Below are 18008 nucleotides of genomic sequence, written 5' to 3' on the forward strand. Positions count from 1 at the left end.
GTGGTGGGTGGACATCGGTTCCTCTATGGGGGTCCGGGGGCATGCCCCCCCCCCCCCCCCCCGGAGGAAAATTTTGTACATTTTAAATTGAAATGCATAAATCTGGGAGCAAAATTTAAGTGATTAGATCAATGAAGAAATTTGTTCTCTTGTAAACAATTTTGTGCTCTAATAGTAATTTATTTATTGGTGATGGTAGGGCACATTAGTCACGTCCACAACATATTGTATGCTAAATGATCGATCATAAGTGGTCAAACATGTAGAGTATACATTTAAACCATTAAAAATATGTAGCAAAAGAGGTTACCTTTGTTGAATTAATTTATTTGTAGAATAATTAGTGGGGGCCTGTATCTGTACATCTGTATTTGTGGAACTAATGGTCACTCTTTGATTTGTTAAACCATCCAGAATGCACTAAACATTACTTCATTATAGAGAAAAATAACAAATGAATAAAAATATATAATCATAAGCTGACCAAAAAATAAATAAATAAATAAAAACTATATAATTCAGCAGCAAAAAGTATGCTAGCCTAATTCTTGAAAAAAATTTGCACAATAATTTTATTAAATCGAAATATATTAATAAAAAGTTTAAAATTACTATTTGTATTCTTATGAAATGAAAAAAAATATTTATATTTTAAATGTATTGTGCAGCTATTTAATGGGGCAACAAGATGATAGATACGACAGAACAAAATAGGCTATTAATAATCTTTCAGTGTGCAAAACCTTAATATGAAACGCTTCAAAACAGCAGCACAAACCGCTTATGCACATCCCGGGTGCAGAATGATGTGCTTAATGCAATATGGAGTCACAGCGCGCAGTTGCGCTGCGCATTGAAAAGTTCACGGCTCAAAGAGAATCCCTGTATATATCTGCATATCTGCATCATCTTCTCACTTTTAAATTCCAGTTATTGTTTGTGTGACGCCATTTCATAGGCTCTGTGTTGTGCGATCTAACAGACACCCTGTACTGTAGCCAGTATGATGACATCGTTCAGAAACAATAAACTCCAGCAAGATAGTCATTTTATGCAAATCCACATCCCTTTATCTACATATCAAGTATTATAATGTGAATATATCATATTGGAGCGTTTTACCGTGCTGACTGTCGTTACCGAACGCGATGCGCTGTTCTGAACAGGGAATGATTGACAGCTGCAGCGAAGGGAAGACGAATTTTCTTGAACTTAAATTTAACAATGTACATATTCTTCTGTCCCTCACATGAAGATATGGAATGGCTTCAGATGACTTTGAATATAGTGCACGAAAACTTAATTGGTGCTAGTCTATTTCTTTCGCTCTATGATTCCCATTTTTGCCGTATAAAAGAGCACAATTATCAATCGGTTATTTAAATACCTGTTTAATTTTGAGAGTGTGGCGGGACAAATTAGAATGTGTCGGGCCGCCACAGTCTAGTTAATGTATGGGAAACACTGAGTAGGCAGTGTGGATGCTGTAGCTTTCAAATGGCAGGTATTTTTGTCATTCACCTCCTTTTTTTTTTCTGTGCTACCTCACCCTCGCTTTTGCTGGCCAAGTTTGTGTCATCCTGGGATAAATTACCATAACCGGTGGCTTATGAGCTCAGGAGAAAAAACGTCACCTATAATGTCAGCATTTTCCGCTCTCCAGCTACATCATCACCTGATTGTGGTAGCTATGATTCGCTCTGCAACACGCTGCTTTCTATTACTGCCAGTGATAAGACTGCAGACGACTGCAGAGTTGAACGTGGGACTGATGTTTCCAACCTTCTGAAATCTGAGAGGGCCAAAGCAGAAGTAGTTGTGACCGTGTGGATTATTCAAATGAATCAAAAATAATAAAAAACATCTCTAACAAAGAAATGGGATGCATACCTCAGTAACTTTATCCAGAGGCTTTTTTTTCAGTAGTACTTCCTCTAAATAATGCTGCTTCCTTGTTGAAATAAAAATCAGCAGTTAGATCTTGGGTTAAAACAAAATCCTGTTTTTCTGTTTAATATGTGTGCACTTATTATTTCAAAGAAGAAAGTTTCTTTGACCCGAGTGATGGAAGTTGAAGTAATATTAGAAGCAGACATTTGGGAGGATTTTAGTTTCCACACTATAAAAAAAACTAAAATACTGCACAATGTACTGTTTTTCTTGCTTTTCTGGCTGAGCGACAGTCACAAGAGCTGGAGACAAATATGTAGTTTATTTTGGGAAATATAATTTAACAGCATTTTCTGAAACTTAACTTGGAACCAAAAGTGTCTCCCACATTTTTGGCTAAATTTTCACCAAATCAAACAGTTCTGCCGTTGATCTTCTCCAGACCTCCACGCCACAGTCTCCAAGCCAAAAAAGTAATGTCCTGTACTGTTGTTAATATTGGTATCACAAGAATGCATTATTTCAGCATGGTCTCATAAAAAATGTTGTAAAGGTTCTTTCTCTTAAAAAAAAATCACAATGTACTGTTAATATGAAGGAATTTTCCATATTCATCTTTCATAGGTGTTTTGCCTGTATTTTTAATTGTGCTGCCTGTGTTTTAGGGTTAAAGGAATGTCCGTAAACTTAACAATAGCTCCGTTTCCATTACCCTTCAAATTGTGCAAACTGAAATTGCGAATTGAAAATACACCCAATGGAAACGCATCAATTTTGCAAAAACTCCCATATATCGCAAAAAAGTTTTTACGCTCGCATGAGGTGGTATTTCAGGCAATTCGAAAAAGGAATATTTCGCAAAACTTCAATGGAAACAGTTTTTTCGCATTTCGATCTTTAAAGAATCGCATTTTGATCATTCTTTAAAGATGGCGTGGTATGTTTGGACAGAAGACGAGACAGTTCTTTATTAAACACATAAAAGACAAAAGAGTTACGGGAATACTGGATTCTAAACGACAAAGAAATGCCACAATTTATCAAGACCTCAAAGCAGATATGAGGGAGAAACACACGAAACACCTCATCCGTGGCTGCTCTCAAGTATAAGGGGCTTTCCTTGCCGTTAATGCTTGGATAACACGCCTACACTCCTCGATTGAAAATAACGGCTAGTGCAGTGGCTGCGATATACTTAGACCTACTAACATCTGTTGCCATGATTTCTGGAATGACTTACAGCGAGAGAAAAAAATTACGTTTTAGTCGCATGATGTCAGTTAATGGAAATGCCGTCATTTCGCATTCGTTTTTTATCGACATTTAGAAAATACTGCAAAAGTTTTGCGTAAATCTGTAATGGAAACCTGGCTAATGTCTTATTTTCTTACAGTGCATTGTTTTGTCATTTTATTAACTTTTACTTTTTAAAAACAGTTATTTGCTTTTATCTTCATCTGAGCGTGAATATCTGAACATGAATATCTGAACATGAACATCATGTTTTTCCAAACTAGTTTTTGTTGGCTCAAACTGGAACGTGTTTGCAGAGGTGTGTCTCCGGGGCCAAACACAGAGCCTAAACCTGAAGACAAGAGCTGTTTAGCAACACTGTAGCTTAAGTGATCACCCTGGAATGTGTTCCTGTTGCAGACTGTGACCACATTATAAATGAGAAAGGCAACTCACAGCCTAAAGTAGGTGTTTTTGCCTTGTTTATGTGCTGCTTTTTTGTTACATTTCAGCAGAAATACTGTTAGTGGGTCAGTGGTCAAACTGTGCTCTGGTCACCTTAAAAACAACTTCTGAGTTGTTTGAATACCAGTGTGAATGAAATGCTGTTCAGCAGGTTTCCATTGCTGTCTGTGCACTGACACGTTCTGATAGATTTCAGAAAATAACTTGCATCATTCTGACATTATGCTTTCTCAAGTTTTGCGACTCACTCATTTGTTGATGTTTTTTTTGCTTTTTTGACTGAGCGACAGTCACAAGAGCTGGAGACAAACATTTAGTTTAACAGCATTTTCCGAAACTGAACTTGGAACCAAAAGTGTCTCCCACATTTTTGGCTCAATTTTCACCAAATCAAACGGTTCTGCCGTTGATCTTCTCCAGACCTCCACGCCACAATTTCCAAGCCAAAAACGTAATGTCCTGTACTGTTGTTAATATTGGTATCACAAGAATGCATTATTTCAACATGGTCTCATAGAAAATCTTGTAAAGGTTTTTTCTCTTAAAGAAAAAAAAAAAAAGCACTACGTGTGGGTAAGTAGGCCTACTAGAAAGATAAACCAGTATAAAGTTGTGGTAACTGTTTTAATAACTGAAACACTGCTGCATGATGGAGAATGGACTTTGCATTCAGCCACTAAGCTGAAAAAAGGTTGTCATCGACAAAAAATGTAAAATTTTTGTGATGTATTTTTTGTGTGAGTACTGTAGGTCTGAGAGTTTGTGTACGGTAAAACTCCAATGTATCTGTCAGGGTGGAGAGCATGTTTTCTGATCCATGGGTGTGTTTCAAAATGCTCCCTAGTTCTGTAATAAGTACACTGCCCAAGGGAGTCAGCCATTTCTAGTGCTGTCACATTGTCAAAATCATTCCTGAGCACTGAAAACTTTGCTATCTGGAACTTCCCAGAGTCCCCATGGATTTTACCCTGTGTGCTGTGATGAATGGAATAGGAATGCTTTATCCAGGTATTATAGACCTCTTTGGTTGCAATGAAGATGTAAAAAAAAAAAAAAACAATCTACACAAGAAGGATATTGTTTAGACAGCAGTGATGTTAAAAGACAATTAATTTTCAGTAATATTCTGAAATATTATCGGACTGTGCTGACACTATCAGATGAGAGCAAAACTTGAACTGAATTGAGCTGGATAATGACACTATTGTCTTCTGTAGAGCTGCTTAAGTTAATCAATTCTAATCAACTTTACAGTTTTGAATTGAATCATCATTTAACTAAATTAGGCTGAACAATGGCACTGTCTTCTGCAGAGCTGCTTCATAACTGAATTCAATTTTTTTTTAATTGATAAACTTTGCAACATTGACACTGTTATTGAACTGAACTGAATCAACATTGAACTGACTCAAAGTGAAAAGCGACAGTATTGTCCTCTGAAGAGGTGCTTATAGCTGAGCTGAACTAATTGATGAACTGTAAACAATTGTTGAACTGAATTGAATCAACATTGAACTGAGTTGAGCTGAATAACAACATTTACCTTCTGTAGAGGTGCTTTACTGCTAAAATTGAAGTTTCATAATTTATTAATTTTGCAATATGAACACTGTTTCTGTTTATACGCTGATTTGAAACCGTCTGAATTGTATAAAGCTCTATATAAATAAAAATTGACTTGACTTAAAGGATTAGTTCACTTCAGAATTAAAATTTCCTGATAATTTACTCACCCCCATGTCATCCAAGATGTTTATGTCTTTCTTTCTTCAGTCGAAAAGAAATTGGTTTTTGGAAAACATTCCAGGATTTTTCTCCATATAGTGGATTTCAACGGGTTACAATGGGTTGAAGGTCCAAATTGCAGTTTCAATGCAGCTTCAAAGGGCTCTACATGATCCCAGATGAGGAATAAGGTTCTTGTCTAGCGAAACAATTGGTCATTTTCTAAAAAAAAATAAAATTGTATATACTTTTTAACCACAAATGTCTTGCACTGCTCTGTGAAGTGCCACGCATTACGTAATCATGTTGGAAAGGTGGGCGGAAGTACCGCAGTTGGGCGAAAATCTCCTCCAACTTCAAAATCATCCAACATCGTTGTTTTATCTGTTTTTGACTTAGTCTTTGCATGTTCACTTTGTAGACACTAGATCGGTACTTCCGTGGTACTTCCGCCTGCGTTTTCACTGCACAATATACAAATTTTCAGTTGTAAGCAACAAAGAAGTAGCTACTGTATATTTTCAGTCTGTTATTGCTTTTCTGTGCACTTGCCAAGATAGTGATGTCATTCTGCTCCTGTTAGGCAACATCACCTTGCTTGCACCTTACACACCGTAGAAACAAGTCGTAAAAAAGTTAAACAATAATGTTATTCAGCTCAGCAGTGCCAGTTGAATGAGCTGACCTACTGACTTTTGCACAGTTTTGAATGTTTAGCCACTCCTCCCGTTGGTGATTTATAAGGAAGTGTTTATAATGACAAGGGTTTCTGTGTTGTTGTTGTTGTTGTTGTCTCAATTTGCAGGAATCAATGTATATGATTAGTTAGGCTCACATTCAAAGTGTAGATTAATTTGGGAGTGAGGCATGTTCATCGCTTCAAGAATTCATGCATTTGCTTCTCTCCACAGAGTGAGTCCTACTCATCCTAAGGCTGATGTCCTTCAAGAGTAGCGTCAGAAACATGGACGACCCTTTAAAGGTTGACTGATTCCAGCTGACACCTCATGAGTGCTTTATAACTATGCTGCGAGTCACTAGAGGCCTTATGGCCACAGTATCTGCCAACAACTCGCCAAATTCCCTAACTCATTTCAGGGAATGATCAAACCATCCTGTCTAGGACATACGCATCAAGATACCTCTTACATACAGGTCAGTAGCAAAAATAAAGGCTTCTACTCAATGATTGACTGGGACTTGTAGGGAAGAGACGTTAAAAGCCTCAAGTTAAACAGTCATAACGACCCTTTCCCAACAATACCGTCTTTGGTTTGTAAAATTATTGCTTGAAATTACAACTCAAACCTTCTTTAACAAGTAACTGTTCATCAGCAGGAAGGAAAATACCCCAAATCCAATGGCATGGGTCAAGTTCTTCAGGAGACCAGGGGGCAATCTTTCCAAGTCTTACCAGCCGGGATCTATGATGTCCTTGGCCCCCACCAAGGGACTACTAAATGAGCCGGGACAGAACAGCTGCTTCCTCAACAGTGCAGTGCAGGTACGTGTTTGACCCAAAGCTAAAGGAACAGTTGCGTAAGCAAGTCTGTTTTATTCACCTATATTTTTAATTGTTTTCTCAAAATAAATAGCTTTTAAAATGTAAGTCTAATTTTAATACATTGAATAAATTATGGAAAAATATTTTAAATATACTAAATTATTTTTAATTATGTATTCCAATTAAATTCATTTTTTTTATATCAAAATGTATCAAATGGAACTTTCCTCGAGGGAGCTTGTTTTTTCACTCTGTTCATCCATTTATCTCTCTATCCATCCATTTATCTCTCTCTCCATCCATCTTTCCATTTGTCTATCGATCGATATACACTAGGGATGGTAAGATTCACCGATTCGCATCGGCATAAAAGTTAACAATGCAATGCATCGATTTAAAAAATTGCATCGGATACAAGTTGGCATTTGTATCGCGATGCATTGTTTATAACATATTTGCATCGGTAAAAAAATTTATATAAATATTTATATATGATTAGTAGATGCTATACTTTTATTATTTAGAAAGTGAATTATTTTTGTGACCAGTATTTTATTCGTTGATTGATTTCTCCTCTGTAAACTGTTTCTCAAGCACGTTCTCTCATCACCACTGCTGCTACTTGAATATGACGTATCACAACACTACAAAGACCGAGGCGTGTCCTGAGAGTCACACAGAATATAGATTAACATGGCACTAATGTTTGTGAAAGGGCCATGCATTAGAAGTCATAGAGCTCTAAGTTAATTTATGATTTGCTGTCTGTTTGAACCAAAGAAATAAAAGCGAACTATCTGTACCATATTTAGGGCCCTATGATTTCCGCGATGCAGAAAACACAGACGGAATCGCGGAATCTATTCATAAAAATTTAATTTACTGTAACGCGGTCAAGAAATTTGTCAAATTTTGGATGAGTAAATCAAAAGTAGGTGGGTACACTTAAATCAAGTCATGATATACACACACACAAACTTCAAGATCTTCACGGCAACCCGTCAAAATAAATGTTCGGTTTAACTTGTGACAGAAATATAGCCCTATTACTATTGTAGTACTATGTACTACTATTGTATGGTATAACGTATGTCTTAACGTTATACTACTACTACCAATAATAATAATAATAACAGTAATTATTAAGATATTTGAATGAAGAATCACAATTTTTCATCCATGTTTTAATTTTAACAGTAATTTGGAAAAAAAATAAAAAATAAAACAGAATTTGAGATAAAATAAAAAGTTTAGAACCCTACATATTGAATTGCATAGCATCATATTTTTTCCATTGCATCATATTGCATTGAATCGCATTGTGTTGAATCGAACCGAAATCGGATCGTACTGCATCGTAATGGGGTGAATCGTATTACATCGTGTCAGTAGCTGCTTCATATGTATCTTTAATGAATTGTATCGTTGGCTATGCATCGAGATGCGTATCGCATTGGCCTCAGTTATGGAGATGCACATCTGTAATATACACACACTAGCATTCAAAGTTTGGAATCATTAAGATTTTTGAATATTTTTGAAAGAAGTCTCTTATGCTCTTATTTGATCAAATATACAGTAAAAAAACCCTAATATTGTGAAATTTTATTACAATTTAAAATAACTGTTTTCTATTTGAATATATATTTAAAATGTAATTTATTCCTGTGATGCAAAGCTGAATTTTCAACATCATTGCTCCAGTCTTCAGTGTCACATGATCCTTCAGAAATCATTCTAATATGCTGATTTGCTGCCTTAAGAAATTCCTTATTGTTATTATTAATTTTGTAATCAGTTGTGCTGCTTAAGTTTGTGGAAACTGTGATACATTTTTTACACAGCATGTGTTTGAAATATAAATCTTTTGTAAGAAAGTAAATGTTTTTGTTATAGGTTTTGATCAGCATTCTTGATCAATAAAAGTATTTATTTCTTAAAAAAAATAAATAAAAATATTACTGACCCCAGACTTTTGAACTGTATATATTCCTAGTTGCCTACCCTTTTCACATAGTAATAACCTGGTATTCTTACCAGTGGTACTTTGAGGTATATGAATTTTACCATATTTTACCGTATTGTTTTATCATGAACATAATGACATTTAACATGGCTTTATTAACATTCACTGTCTAATGGCTTCAACTCTGAACAAACTAAATACTGTTACCTAGTATAACACATACATATAAAAGTCAGATTGTCTGGAATTACCACAATAACATAAAAATATCACCCACCCCCCTAAACATACTTGTCTAGCTTATGACTCACATTGAGTTCTGACCACAGCAACCTGTCATTCCCTTCCTCAGAGTATTTATGGCATCCCAACTCCACCCATCAACCCCCAGATCTTGCTCACAACAGTGTTTGTCACGCTCCCGGTCCGCTAGTTACTGCAAGCCAGTTTTCCCTCTTGGATGGGATTGTGGACATTATGATTGAGTGTATCTCTGCCTCGCTCTGTTATCTTGTTCCTGTTCTCATCACCATGGAGTGAGGAGGTCATTCTCAGACTAAGTTGTCTGGGGCCTAAGGGAAAGACACTGAGTGAAGAGTAACCTTACACTGCCAGTCCACACACACACACACACAGATGAACAGCTCTCACCCCTCATCCTCTGTCATAGCCTAATCTCCCTTAAGCTCTGCCACCAAGCAAGGACAATGAGTCATATTTCTCAGAGTTTTAAGAACATAATGACTCCCTATAAGAAAAGGCAAAAAAAAATGTGTGGCCATCGGATGTTGACTTTAAGATTGTCACTTTGAAGCATCATGCAAAACCAGAAGTAAGTTTAAGAGTTTAGAAGGATACATTGGAAGAGAAGCATACCATTTAGAGGAGTTCCCTACATAGACAGGATTTTGAGGCAGCACATTTCTGACAGGAAGGCTGTTATAAACAGTATGGGGTAAATTATGCTGCCCTCTAAAATGATGCCATCAGTGTTTTTAACATTAACTAAAACTAAAACTACTAAAGATTGTTTTCGTTAATTAAGAAGGTCCTTAAGAAGTCTTAAAATGTGGTAGATTAAGTTTTTAAAGTCAAATTTAATGTCATAAAAAGCCTTACTTTTTAAATGTCTTAAGTAGGGTTGTTTCCGAATTCGGAAAGGCACAGAAAATGAATAATCTACATCCCTAAATCCTACCCCATACCTAAACTTGAACGCTACAACAAAAAGTTGTAACTTCTTCCTGAGTTTCTCCATCAGTGTCCGACTCCGGTTTGAACAATGTAAGGCTGAACACGGTTATTGATAATCGTCATTTTGGCTGCGTGAGATTCTCCAGCTTTGTTGTTGTTGAGCAACCTAAGCACAAGGTTGCCAGGTTTTCACAACAAAACCCGCCCAAATGCTACTCAAAACTAGCCCAATCGGGGGGTGGGTGGTGGTACAAAGCGCGTTCCAGGGGGTAAAATATGTTATTTGTGTTTGCTTCAACCCGCGGACATGAAAAACAACCTGCAGCAACAGTGTTAAAGTAGCCCAATTCCACGGGAAAACCACGGACTTGGCAATACTGCTGAAGCACGAGCTGTTAAAGTTTCGCCCTCTTCTGGAAAGGGGGCTGGAGCAGCAGCTCATTTGCATTTAAAGGGACACGCACAAAAACAGTGTGTCTTTGCTCACACCCAAATAGGGGCAAATTTGACAAGCTGTAATAAATGATCTATGGGGTATTTTGAGCTGAAACTTCACAGACACATTCTGGGGACACCAGAGACTTATATTGGTCCCCTTTAAAAAATGACAGTGTGAACGCTAAGCAAACCAAGACTAAATGTATCATTTTCTTTTTTGGTCCAGACCAAAAGAACCAAGAGAATCAAACTACAAATGTGAACGCACCCTTAGAAAGTAGCTGCCTATGTAGACAGTTGACTGTAAGGCAGCTTGCAGCAGAGCTAGAGTAAATGTGTGTCATTCATTGAGGTGAGGTCATTCTAAATCTGAATTTCCTTTAATTCCATGTGCTAGGTGCTTTGGCACCTCGATATCTTCAGACGGAGTCTTCGTCAGCTTCCAAACCACTACTGCTTGGGGGATTCCTGCATCTTTTGCGCTTTGAAGGTATTCTCATGGCCAAACACGTCATAAAGCAGTATTTAATACTTTCTTTTAAAAAAAAGTTTTTGTGTCAATATTAAAAAACACTTCATGAATGTTTTGCAGGGAATATTCTGTCAATTCCAGCACAGCCGAGAGCGAGCGTTACCCTCAGATAACCTGCGTAATGCCCTAGCCGAAACCTTTAAGGATGAGCAGCGCTTTCAGTTAGGCTTCATGGATGATGCTGCTGAGTGCTTCGTAAGTGTCTTTGTGTGTGAGTCAGATCAAGGAACGTGCTATGACATATATACTTTTCATAGCTTTTTTTAACCTTCTGATGCATGATGACCACTACAGATGTGTGTCACTCTCAAAATTAATAATTTGAAATTATTAATTCCATATTATTACAGTAGTCAACATTTGAAGTGAACCAAAACCTTTCATCAAAGTTGTCCTAAAACCTTCTTCTTAGGACAACTTAGTTCTTAGGACAACTTTTTTGATCCACTTCAAATGTTGATTACTGTAGATATAGAATCTTTGTTTTTGTTTTGAAGTTTAAAGAAATCTAAAACATTAAGATCAGTGTTGTTATTGTGAACTAAAACAAAAACTATTCAAAACAGTTGTTATTTGAAATAAAGATAAAATACAACAAAATATTAATATTAGTTGAAAGCTAAAATTACTAAAACTAAAACTGAAATAAATTAAAGCTACATAGAAATATTAAAAAACTAATAAAAAAAAACAAAATTGCTGAAATTAAAATTAAACCAGAAAATATATAATAAAATAAAATATATATTATAATAGTATAAAAAATAATATTATAATAACACATTAAAATATTTTAAATATTTTAAAAACATTAAAATATATATATTTTTTTCATTTGTGATTTAAAAATTCATGCATTCCATGGTTAATATATATCTTGTATATTTATGTTTTTGTATTGTACTCTTTAGGACAAATATGACCAACTGAAAAGTGCATTACAATCAATGCAACAAATCAGACATTTGACATGCAATATTATGTATTATTATATTTCCTATTATTATTATTATTATTATTATTTTATTTACTAGATAAATGTAGAAATAGACTGTGTAAACATCTTTATCACATTTAATTTTACCAGCCTTTTTAATTTTTTGCAGGCTATTGGCAATATGACCTCTATCATTTTTAGATAATTTGTCACATTTATGGATAATATCCAACCCAAGTGCTTGATTTAATGTGGTCATTTTTGATTGTTGTCTTTTTGTCAAGAAATAAAAGGCAATCTTCAAAACTGATTTCCAAATGAAGCTCAGCTGCTATTATGTACAGTATGCAAAGCAGAGTTCATACACCCTTGTCCTAATGTCTCTCTCTCTCTGGAAAGCTGAAGTAAGCATGTTTACCCCTTTGATATGTGCAGGATTTCTCTTAAGGCCACCTAATTGCAGTAAACCTGCTTAGCACTGGGACCTGTAATCATTTTCTGTTTAGCGCAGCAGGACTGTGGAGAGTCAGTCATTATCTCAGTAAAAGTCCATTTACAGTGCTCCCCTAAACAACACAATCAATGAATGATCTCTATCAAAGCAAGCCTGGAGTGCACAGATGCATTCACACTGCTCTCACAGTCAATGCAGGTTCTCTATCAGCGCTTGGCTAGAGAGGCTATCCCGCCAGTGCTTTTGTCTATTCGTCCAGGTTGCCTTTTTATACTGAACTAGGACTGTTCAAAATAAGCTAATCTTTACTGGAGAAAATTAATCTTAAAAATAAAATCAGTCTTGCCTCCTTTCAAAAAGCAAATTGTCCCAGCGCTATTGGTGTTACTAAATGTACCCACGGTTCTCAGATTTGAAAGGGTGTATTTAAGCAGATAATAGGCTTGGGGAAAATTACTAAAGCTTAGACTGCATTCAGTTAATGCCAATTGTACCAGCCCAAACAAATCCATTGTGTTTATATCTGGTAATACAAGAAATTATTGTTTTCACTGTTTCATGAATCTGTAACATAATTACTGTATGTGTATGTATATACACACACACACACACACACACATACATACACTTACTTTGTGGAAAATGCCTCATGACAAACTGCAGGCTTTTATATTTTTCATAGGAGAACATTCTAGAAAGGATTCACCTGCACATCGCCCCAGATGCCGAGACTGGCGCTTGCTCATCCAAATCTTGTATCACTCATCAGAAGTTTGCTATGGAAGTTTATGAACAGGTATTGTAGCTTGTTAATACTCCTTCACACACACATGTATGAGGCACAGACACGCCTCCTGTGAGTAACGGAGAATTGATCGCTGTCTTGCAACAGCGTTTTTCAATCAGTCGGGTACCGTGGGCGGAATACTCATAGGGAATACTAATTCAGGATCCATTCCCTCTCTCTCCTTCTCCTGAGACATGGGAACAAAGCCCTTATAAAAGTGTTGTGATGGTATTAGGTAGAGTTGTCAAAAGTACCGTCTTCGGTACCAATCGGTACTGAAATTTTAAAAATGTGACGCTTTGAGCGCTGTTGAGCGGATTCGCAAACACCTCTGATTGGCCATTGTGTTTTCGCACTCGTCGGATATGCCTGTGATTGGCTTCAATGATCAATGCATGGGAGTGTTTGAATTTGAAAGCGTTTTGAAAGCAGGAGCGGGAGCATTTGAAAGCAGGCATCCATCAGTGGACTGGTCCGCGATAGACGCCTGCTTTCAAACGCTACCGTGTATATCTGTGTAAGCACTCGGTGAAGAGCATCATTGATTACTATTTACATCAATCAGAGGTGCTTATGAATCCACTCAACAGCGCTCAAAGCGTCACATTATTAAAATTTCAGTATCGACTTGGTACCGAAGTCAGTACTTTTGACAACTCTAGTATTAGACATTAATAACATGGTACACATGTATACAGTGTGTCATTATAAATGACAAGAAATAGTTTTTTGAGAAATAATCCTTTTATTCAGCAATGATGCATTAAATTGATCAAAAGAGACAGTAAAGACTTTTACATTGTTTACAAAATATTTCTACTGAAAATAAATGCTGTTCTTTAGAAATTTCTATTCATCAAAGAATTTCGGGACAAAAAAAGATTAAGATTCCGCTAAAAAACTTAAGCAGCACAACTGTATTTTGTATTTACTGTATTTTTGATTAAATAAATGCAGCCTAAGAGACTCATTGCATAATACATAAAACCGTGGTTAAGCCATGGTACATTTTGTGCACATGAGATGCCACCCTATATAGCAATGTGTGATTTGCTGTTTGGACACAATATATTATTCATTCTTGTTTTGCCCGGATAAGGAATTTTTAAATTGGCTACACCCTCAGGTTGTTCACAGTACTGTATATGTGGGCTGAATCATCTCTTACATCACATACAGTAGTGTAATTAAGGCTTTACATCATATATTAGCATGCATCACTGGTAATTCATCACTGCGTGTGTGTGGTTTCCCTGCAGTCAGTGTGTAGGAGCTGTGGTGCGTCGTCCGACCCGCTACCCTTCACTGAGCTTGTGCACTATGTGTCCACAACAGCCCTCTGGTAAGTGAGCTATCATGCCAGAAACTTGAGTGAACTTTGTGATTTTTATCATCAAATGGCTTTTTTATCTTGGTTTCTCTTTGTTCCTCTTTCTCTGTACTCCAGCCAACAAGCCTTGGAGATGACGAGAGATGAAAGGTTGCGGCCAGATATGTTTGGGGAGTTGCTACAAGCCGCCAGCACAGTTGGAGATATGCGGAACTGTCCGGTGGGTTTCTTGTAAAGTTGATTAATAATGTAAAATTTACTAGCTATTTTAGCCCTTAAACGACACGTCATGCACAGAGTATGATGGCCCTTTCTGCGATGTGATGTCATTAAGCACACACAAGGACAAACACACACACACAAACTCCCTTCTTATCTGATATTCTGCAAGTGTAACACCTCCATGTGACGGCAAGCAGCGAGATGAAACATGAGACCGGAACGTTCCTCTCGCATATCAACACATTCTGCATTTTTAAACAGGCGAAGTAGGAAGTCACATCGTACTAGTCACTGTCAGAAGCAGCCATGCAAACAGCCATGCATCTCACTGAAGTAATGTTTGGTCAAAACAGAGTTATGATAGTGCACTAAATCTAAAACTTAAAAAAAAAAAAAAAAATCATTACTTGACTTAAAATAAAAGTTAACTGAAATAAAATAAAAAACCCTATTTTATTAAAGCTAATTCCCAAGGCATTTAGTTTAGCGTGAAATATAGACATATTTAAAGAAGACATATAATGCAAAATTCACTTTTACATTGTTTTTGAACATATTTATGTGTCCGCAGGGTGAACACAGCCACCCTATTATGGTAAAAATGCTTCCACTTTGTTTGCTATTTTCTCCATAAATCAGAAACAGTGTCTCAAAATGAGCCCGTGAGGAATGCATCCATTGTGGTATCACAGTGGATCACGCCCACGACGTGCGACAGAATCGGCCCTATTAGCTCCCCTGAGTGAGCTGTACACAGTCCGCCATGTTTATCTCAGTTGTTTGTTTTACATTTACAGCATAGACAGCAGCAGATACTGTATATTAGGCTGCCGCTTTAATGCGCATGCATATCAAATACATATATGCGATTTCTTTCTCAGCTGTTTCCAGTCACAGACATAAACGACTGTGTTTATGTGAACTTTGTGTGTATTTGACAGTTTAAGCGCAATAGGATGTGTAAGAGAACTTAGTTTAGTGCTCCAGTGCCGTGCGTGCGTTCAGAAAACCACATATCCGGAGTTATGATAACTGATATGGCTTTAAAACTCATGCAACTAATACACTTTCATGATGACAAAGAACTGCAATGTCATGTGAGCGTAACCGTGATAGACATGATTATCAAAAACAAACAGATGTTTTGTTTGTTGTTGGCAGAATACTCAAGGCACAAGCTGTAAAGGCTCCAGGAGGACGGGGAGCATCTGCTCATTTGCATTTAAAGATATACACACACAAAAACAGCATGTTTTTGCTTCCACCCCAAAAAAGTGGCATTTACAGCATTGGGTATAATAAATTGTCTGTGGGGTATTTTGAACTGTTAACAGAAACATTCTAGGGACACCTGAAACTTATATTACATCTTGTAAAAAATTGCATTATAGGTCCCCTTTTAAAAAAAAACAAAAAAACATCTAATAAAAATAACGAACACACACACAAATAAAATAAAATGAAAAAAATGAAAACAAAATAACATAAATAACACTGGGTCACAATCATTCCTGTAAATTTGCCATTGTTAGCCAAAGCTAAATTCGCTGGTGTGATGTTAAAAAACAAACACATAATAATGTTTTATCGCTATCCCTTCAATAGAGTAACTGTGGTCAGAGAATCAAGATCCGGCGCGTGCTGATGAACTCTCCAGAAATCGTGACCATTGGATTTGTGTGGGACTCAGAACATTCAGACCTCACCGAAGACGTCCTCCGCTCTCTCGGATCAAGCCTCAACCTCTCAGGGGTAAGAATAATATCTAGCAAATTTTCTCAAACACTCTACTCCACCTGGTCCGTTTCAGCAAGATACTTGACCCCGTCCTAAAGAATCAGACTACAAAAGCACTACAGTACACCAGGGGATCATGAAACAATGCTTTGAAGAGCATTTTTGGTCTCACAGAATAAAAGACTTGAAGAAAAATAAAGCTTTAATGTACTCCCAGATTAGTCACATTTGATTTATACTTTACAAGATACTTTCAAATGTCAGTTTGGTATAAATGTGAAATGTGTTGAGGATGAAATAAAGTCTTCAATTTTACTTACTAAAAAGTATGGTGGCTGGTATGTACTGCATGGTATTTAAAGGGATAGTTAACTCAAAAATGAAAATTCTGTCATCATTTATTCACCCTTGTATCATTCCAAACCTGTAAGACTTTCTTTCTTCTGTGAAAACTAAAATATTTTTTCTGTCCATGCAATAGAAGTCCAAGGTAACCACAACAGTTTGTCATACAGGTGTGGAGCAACGTGTGTGAAAAAAATCATGACAGGATTTTGATTTTTAGTTTAACAATCCTTTAAATGCACATTAAAGAATTAAATCAAATCCCATGGAATTACCAAATTACATACCATGGTACTTTTTTTCTTTGTAGAGAAAAAATATGATAGTTGGTAAGAAGATTACTTTCCATATTTCATGCTTTGGAATTAGATTACCTAAATTGGCAAGAATCTGTTATCTGTTACTCGTTTATATGTCATTGAAGACTGAATTATTGTGGGGAAAACCAATAAGAAACATCTCATCTTATTCCTGGTTATTTTATCAAATATAGAGTTCTTAGGAAGCCTCCATCCAGATTAAATGGCTATAAAAAGCTTCTGACATCACCACGGTTGCTCTTTTTTCAGTTATTTATTTTTATAGCACATCTGGTGCTGGTGTCATCGAGGCCGATTTATGGTGGTGCCTTGGACCATATGTATGAAATAAAGTAGGAGTTTATCCTCTTCATAAGACTGAGGTTGTGTAACTGCATCAGTGCCTGCATAGCCCACGCCTGATGACCAGAAAGCCACTGCAGTGGAAGGTCATCTGGCGTCCGAGTGTGTAGACGGCCTTCATTACCAGCCTCATGTGTGGGAGTATAAAGTCATGTTTGAGAATTGTTTACCACCAGATGGCCGTTCTGTTTGTGCAGCTGTATGCATTTCAGATGGCTAAAATGCATTAATAGATGACCTTTCAAATCTCCTTACTTTTCCAAACAAGCATAGTACAATTTTTTGGCATCGAAGATCTAGATATGAGGAATCAGTTTTTTTTTACTCAAAACGATTGTCACAGATGCTAAATAGCTTTCATTCTTCTTTACTCCCACTTCCAAGTTACCACCCTCCAGTACTGGATTAGTCTCAGCCGAAACCCCTTGGACAAGTACAAAGGCTTTAATTCATTCCCTAGTTCTCCATGTGATGGTTGAGACTTCAGAGGAAAATAGCTCCCCGCCTCCCTGCAATCCATTGTTTCACAAGCCTCCGAAGAAAACCAGCTATTCAGGAATCAGGGTGGAGGAACAAGTGTTGGTTGA

General features: G+C 36.7%; 1 protein-coding gene across 3 annotated transcripts in view; it reads left to right on the forward strand.

Moving 5' to 3' along the window:
• The window catches only part of LOC127515735 (inactive ubiquitin carboxyl-terminal hydrolase 53), a 60923-nt gene that overhangs the window by 9272 nt on the left and 33643 nt on the right, over positions 1–18008 (forward strand). For 2 of the 3 annotated variants that reach the window (XM_051899700.1, XM_051899702.1), the window contains exons 2-9: positions 6225–6468; positions 6649–6817; positions 10813–10905; positions 11008–11142; positions 13021–13134; positions 14385–14467; positions 14573–14675; positions 16283–16429. In XM_051899700.1, the coding sequence (XP_051755660.1) occupies positions 6674–6817; positions 10813–10905; positions 11008–11142; positions 13021–13134; positions 14385–14467; positions 14573–14675; positions 16283–16429 (819 nt within the window). In that variant the 5' untranslated portion in view covers positions 6225–6468; positions 6649–6673. The remainder of the gene's footprint in view (positions 1–6224; positions 6469–6648; positions 6818–10812; positions 10906–11007; positions 11143–13020; positions 13135–14384; positions 14468–14572; positions 14676–16282; positions 16430–18008) is intronic. The other variant, XM_051899701.1, reaches the window with a different exon arrangement.

The sequence above is a fragment of the Ctenopharyngodon idella genome, chromosome 7 (genome assembly GCF_019924925.1).
Source record: "Ctenopharyngodon idella isolate HZGC_01 chromosome 7, HZGC01, whole genome shotgun sequence".
NCBI classification, from domain to species: Eukaryota; Metazoa; Chordata; class Actinopteri; order Cypriniformes; family Xenocyprididae; genus Ctenopharyngodon; species Ctenopharyngodon idella.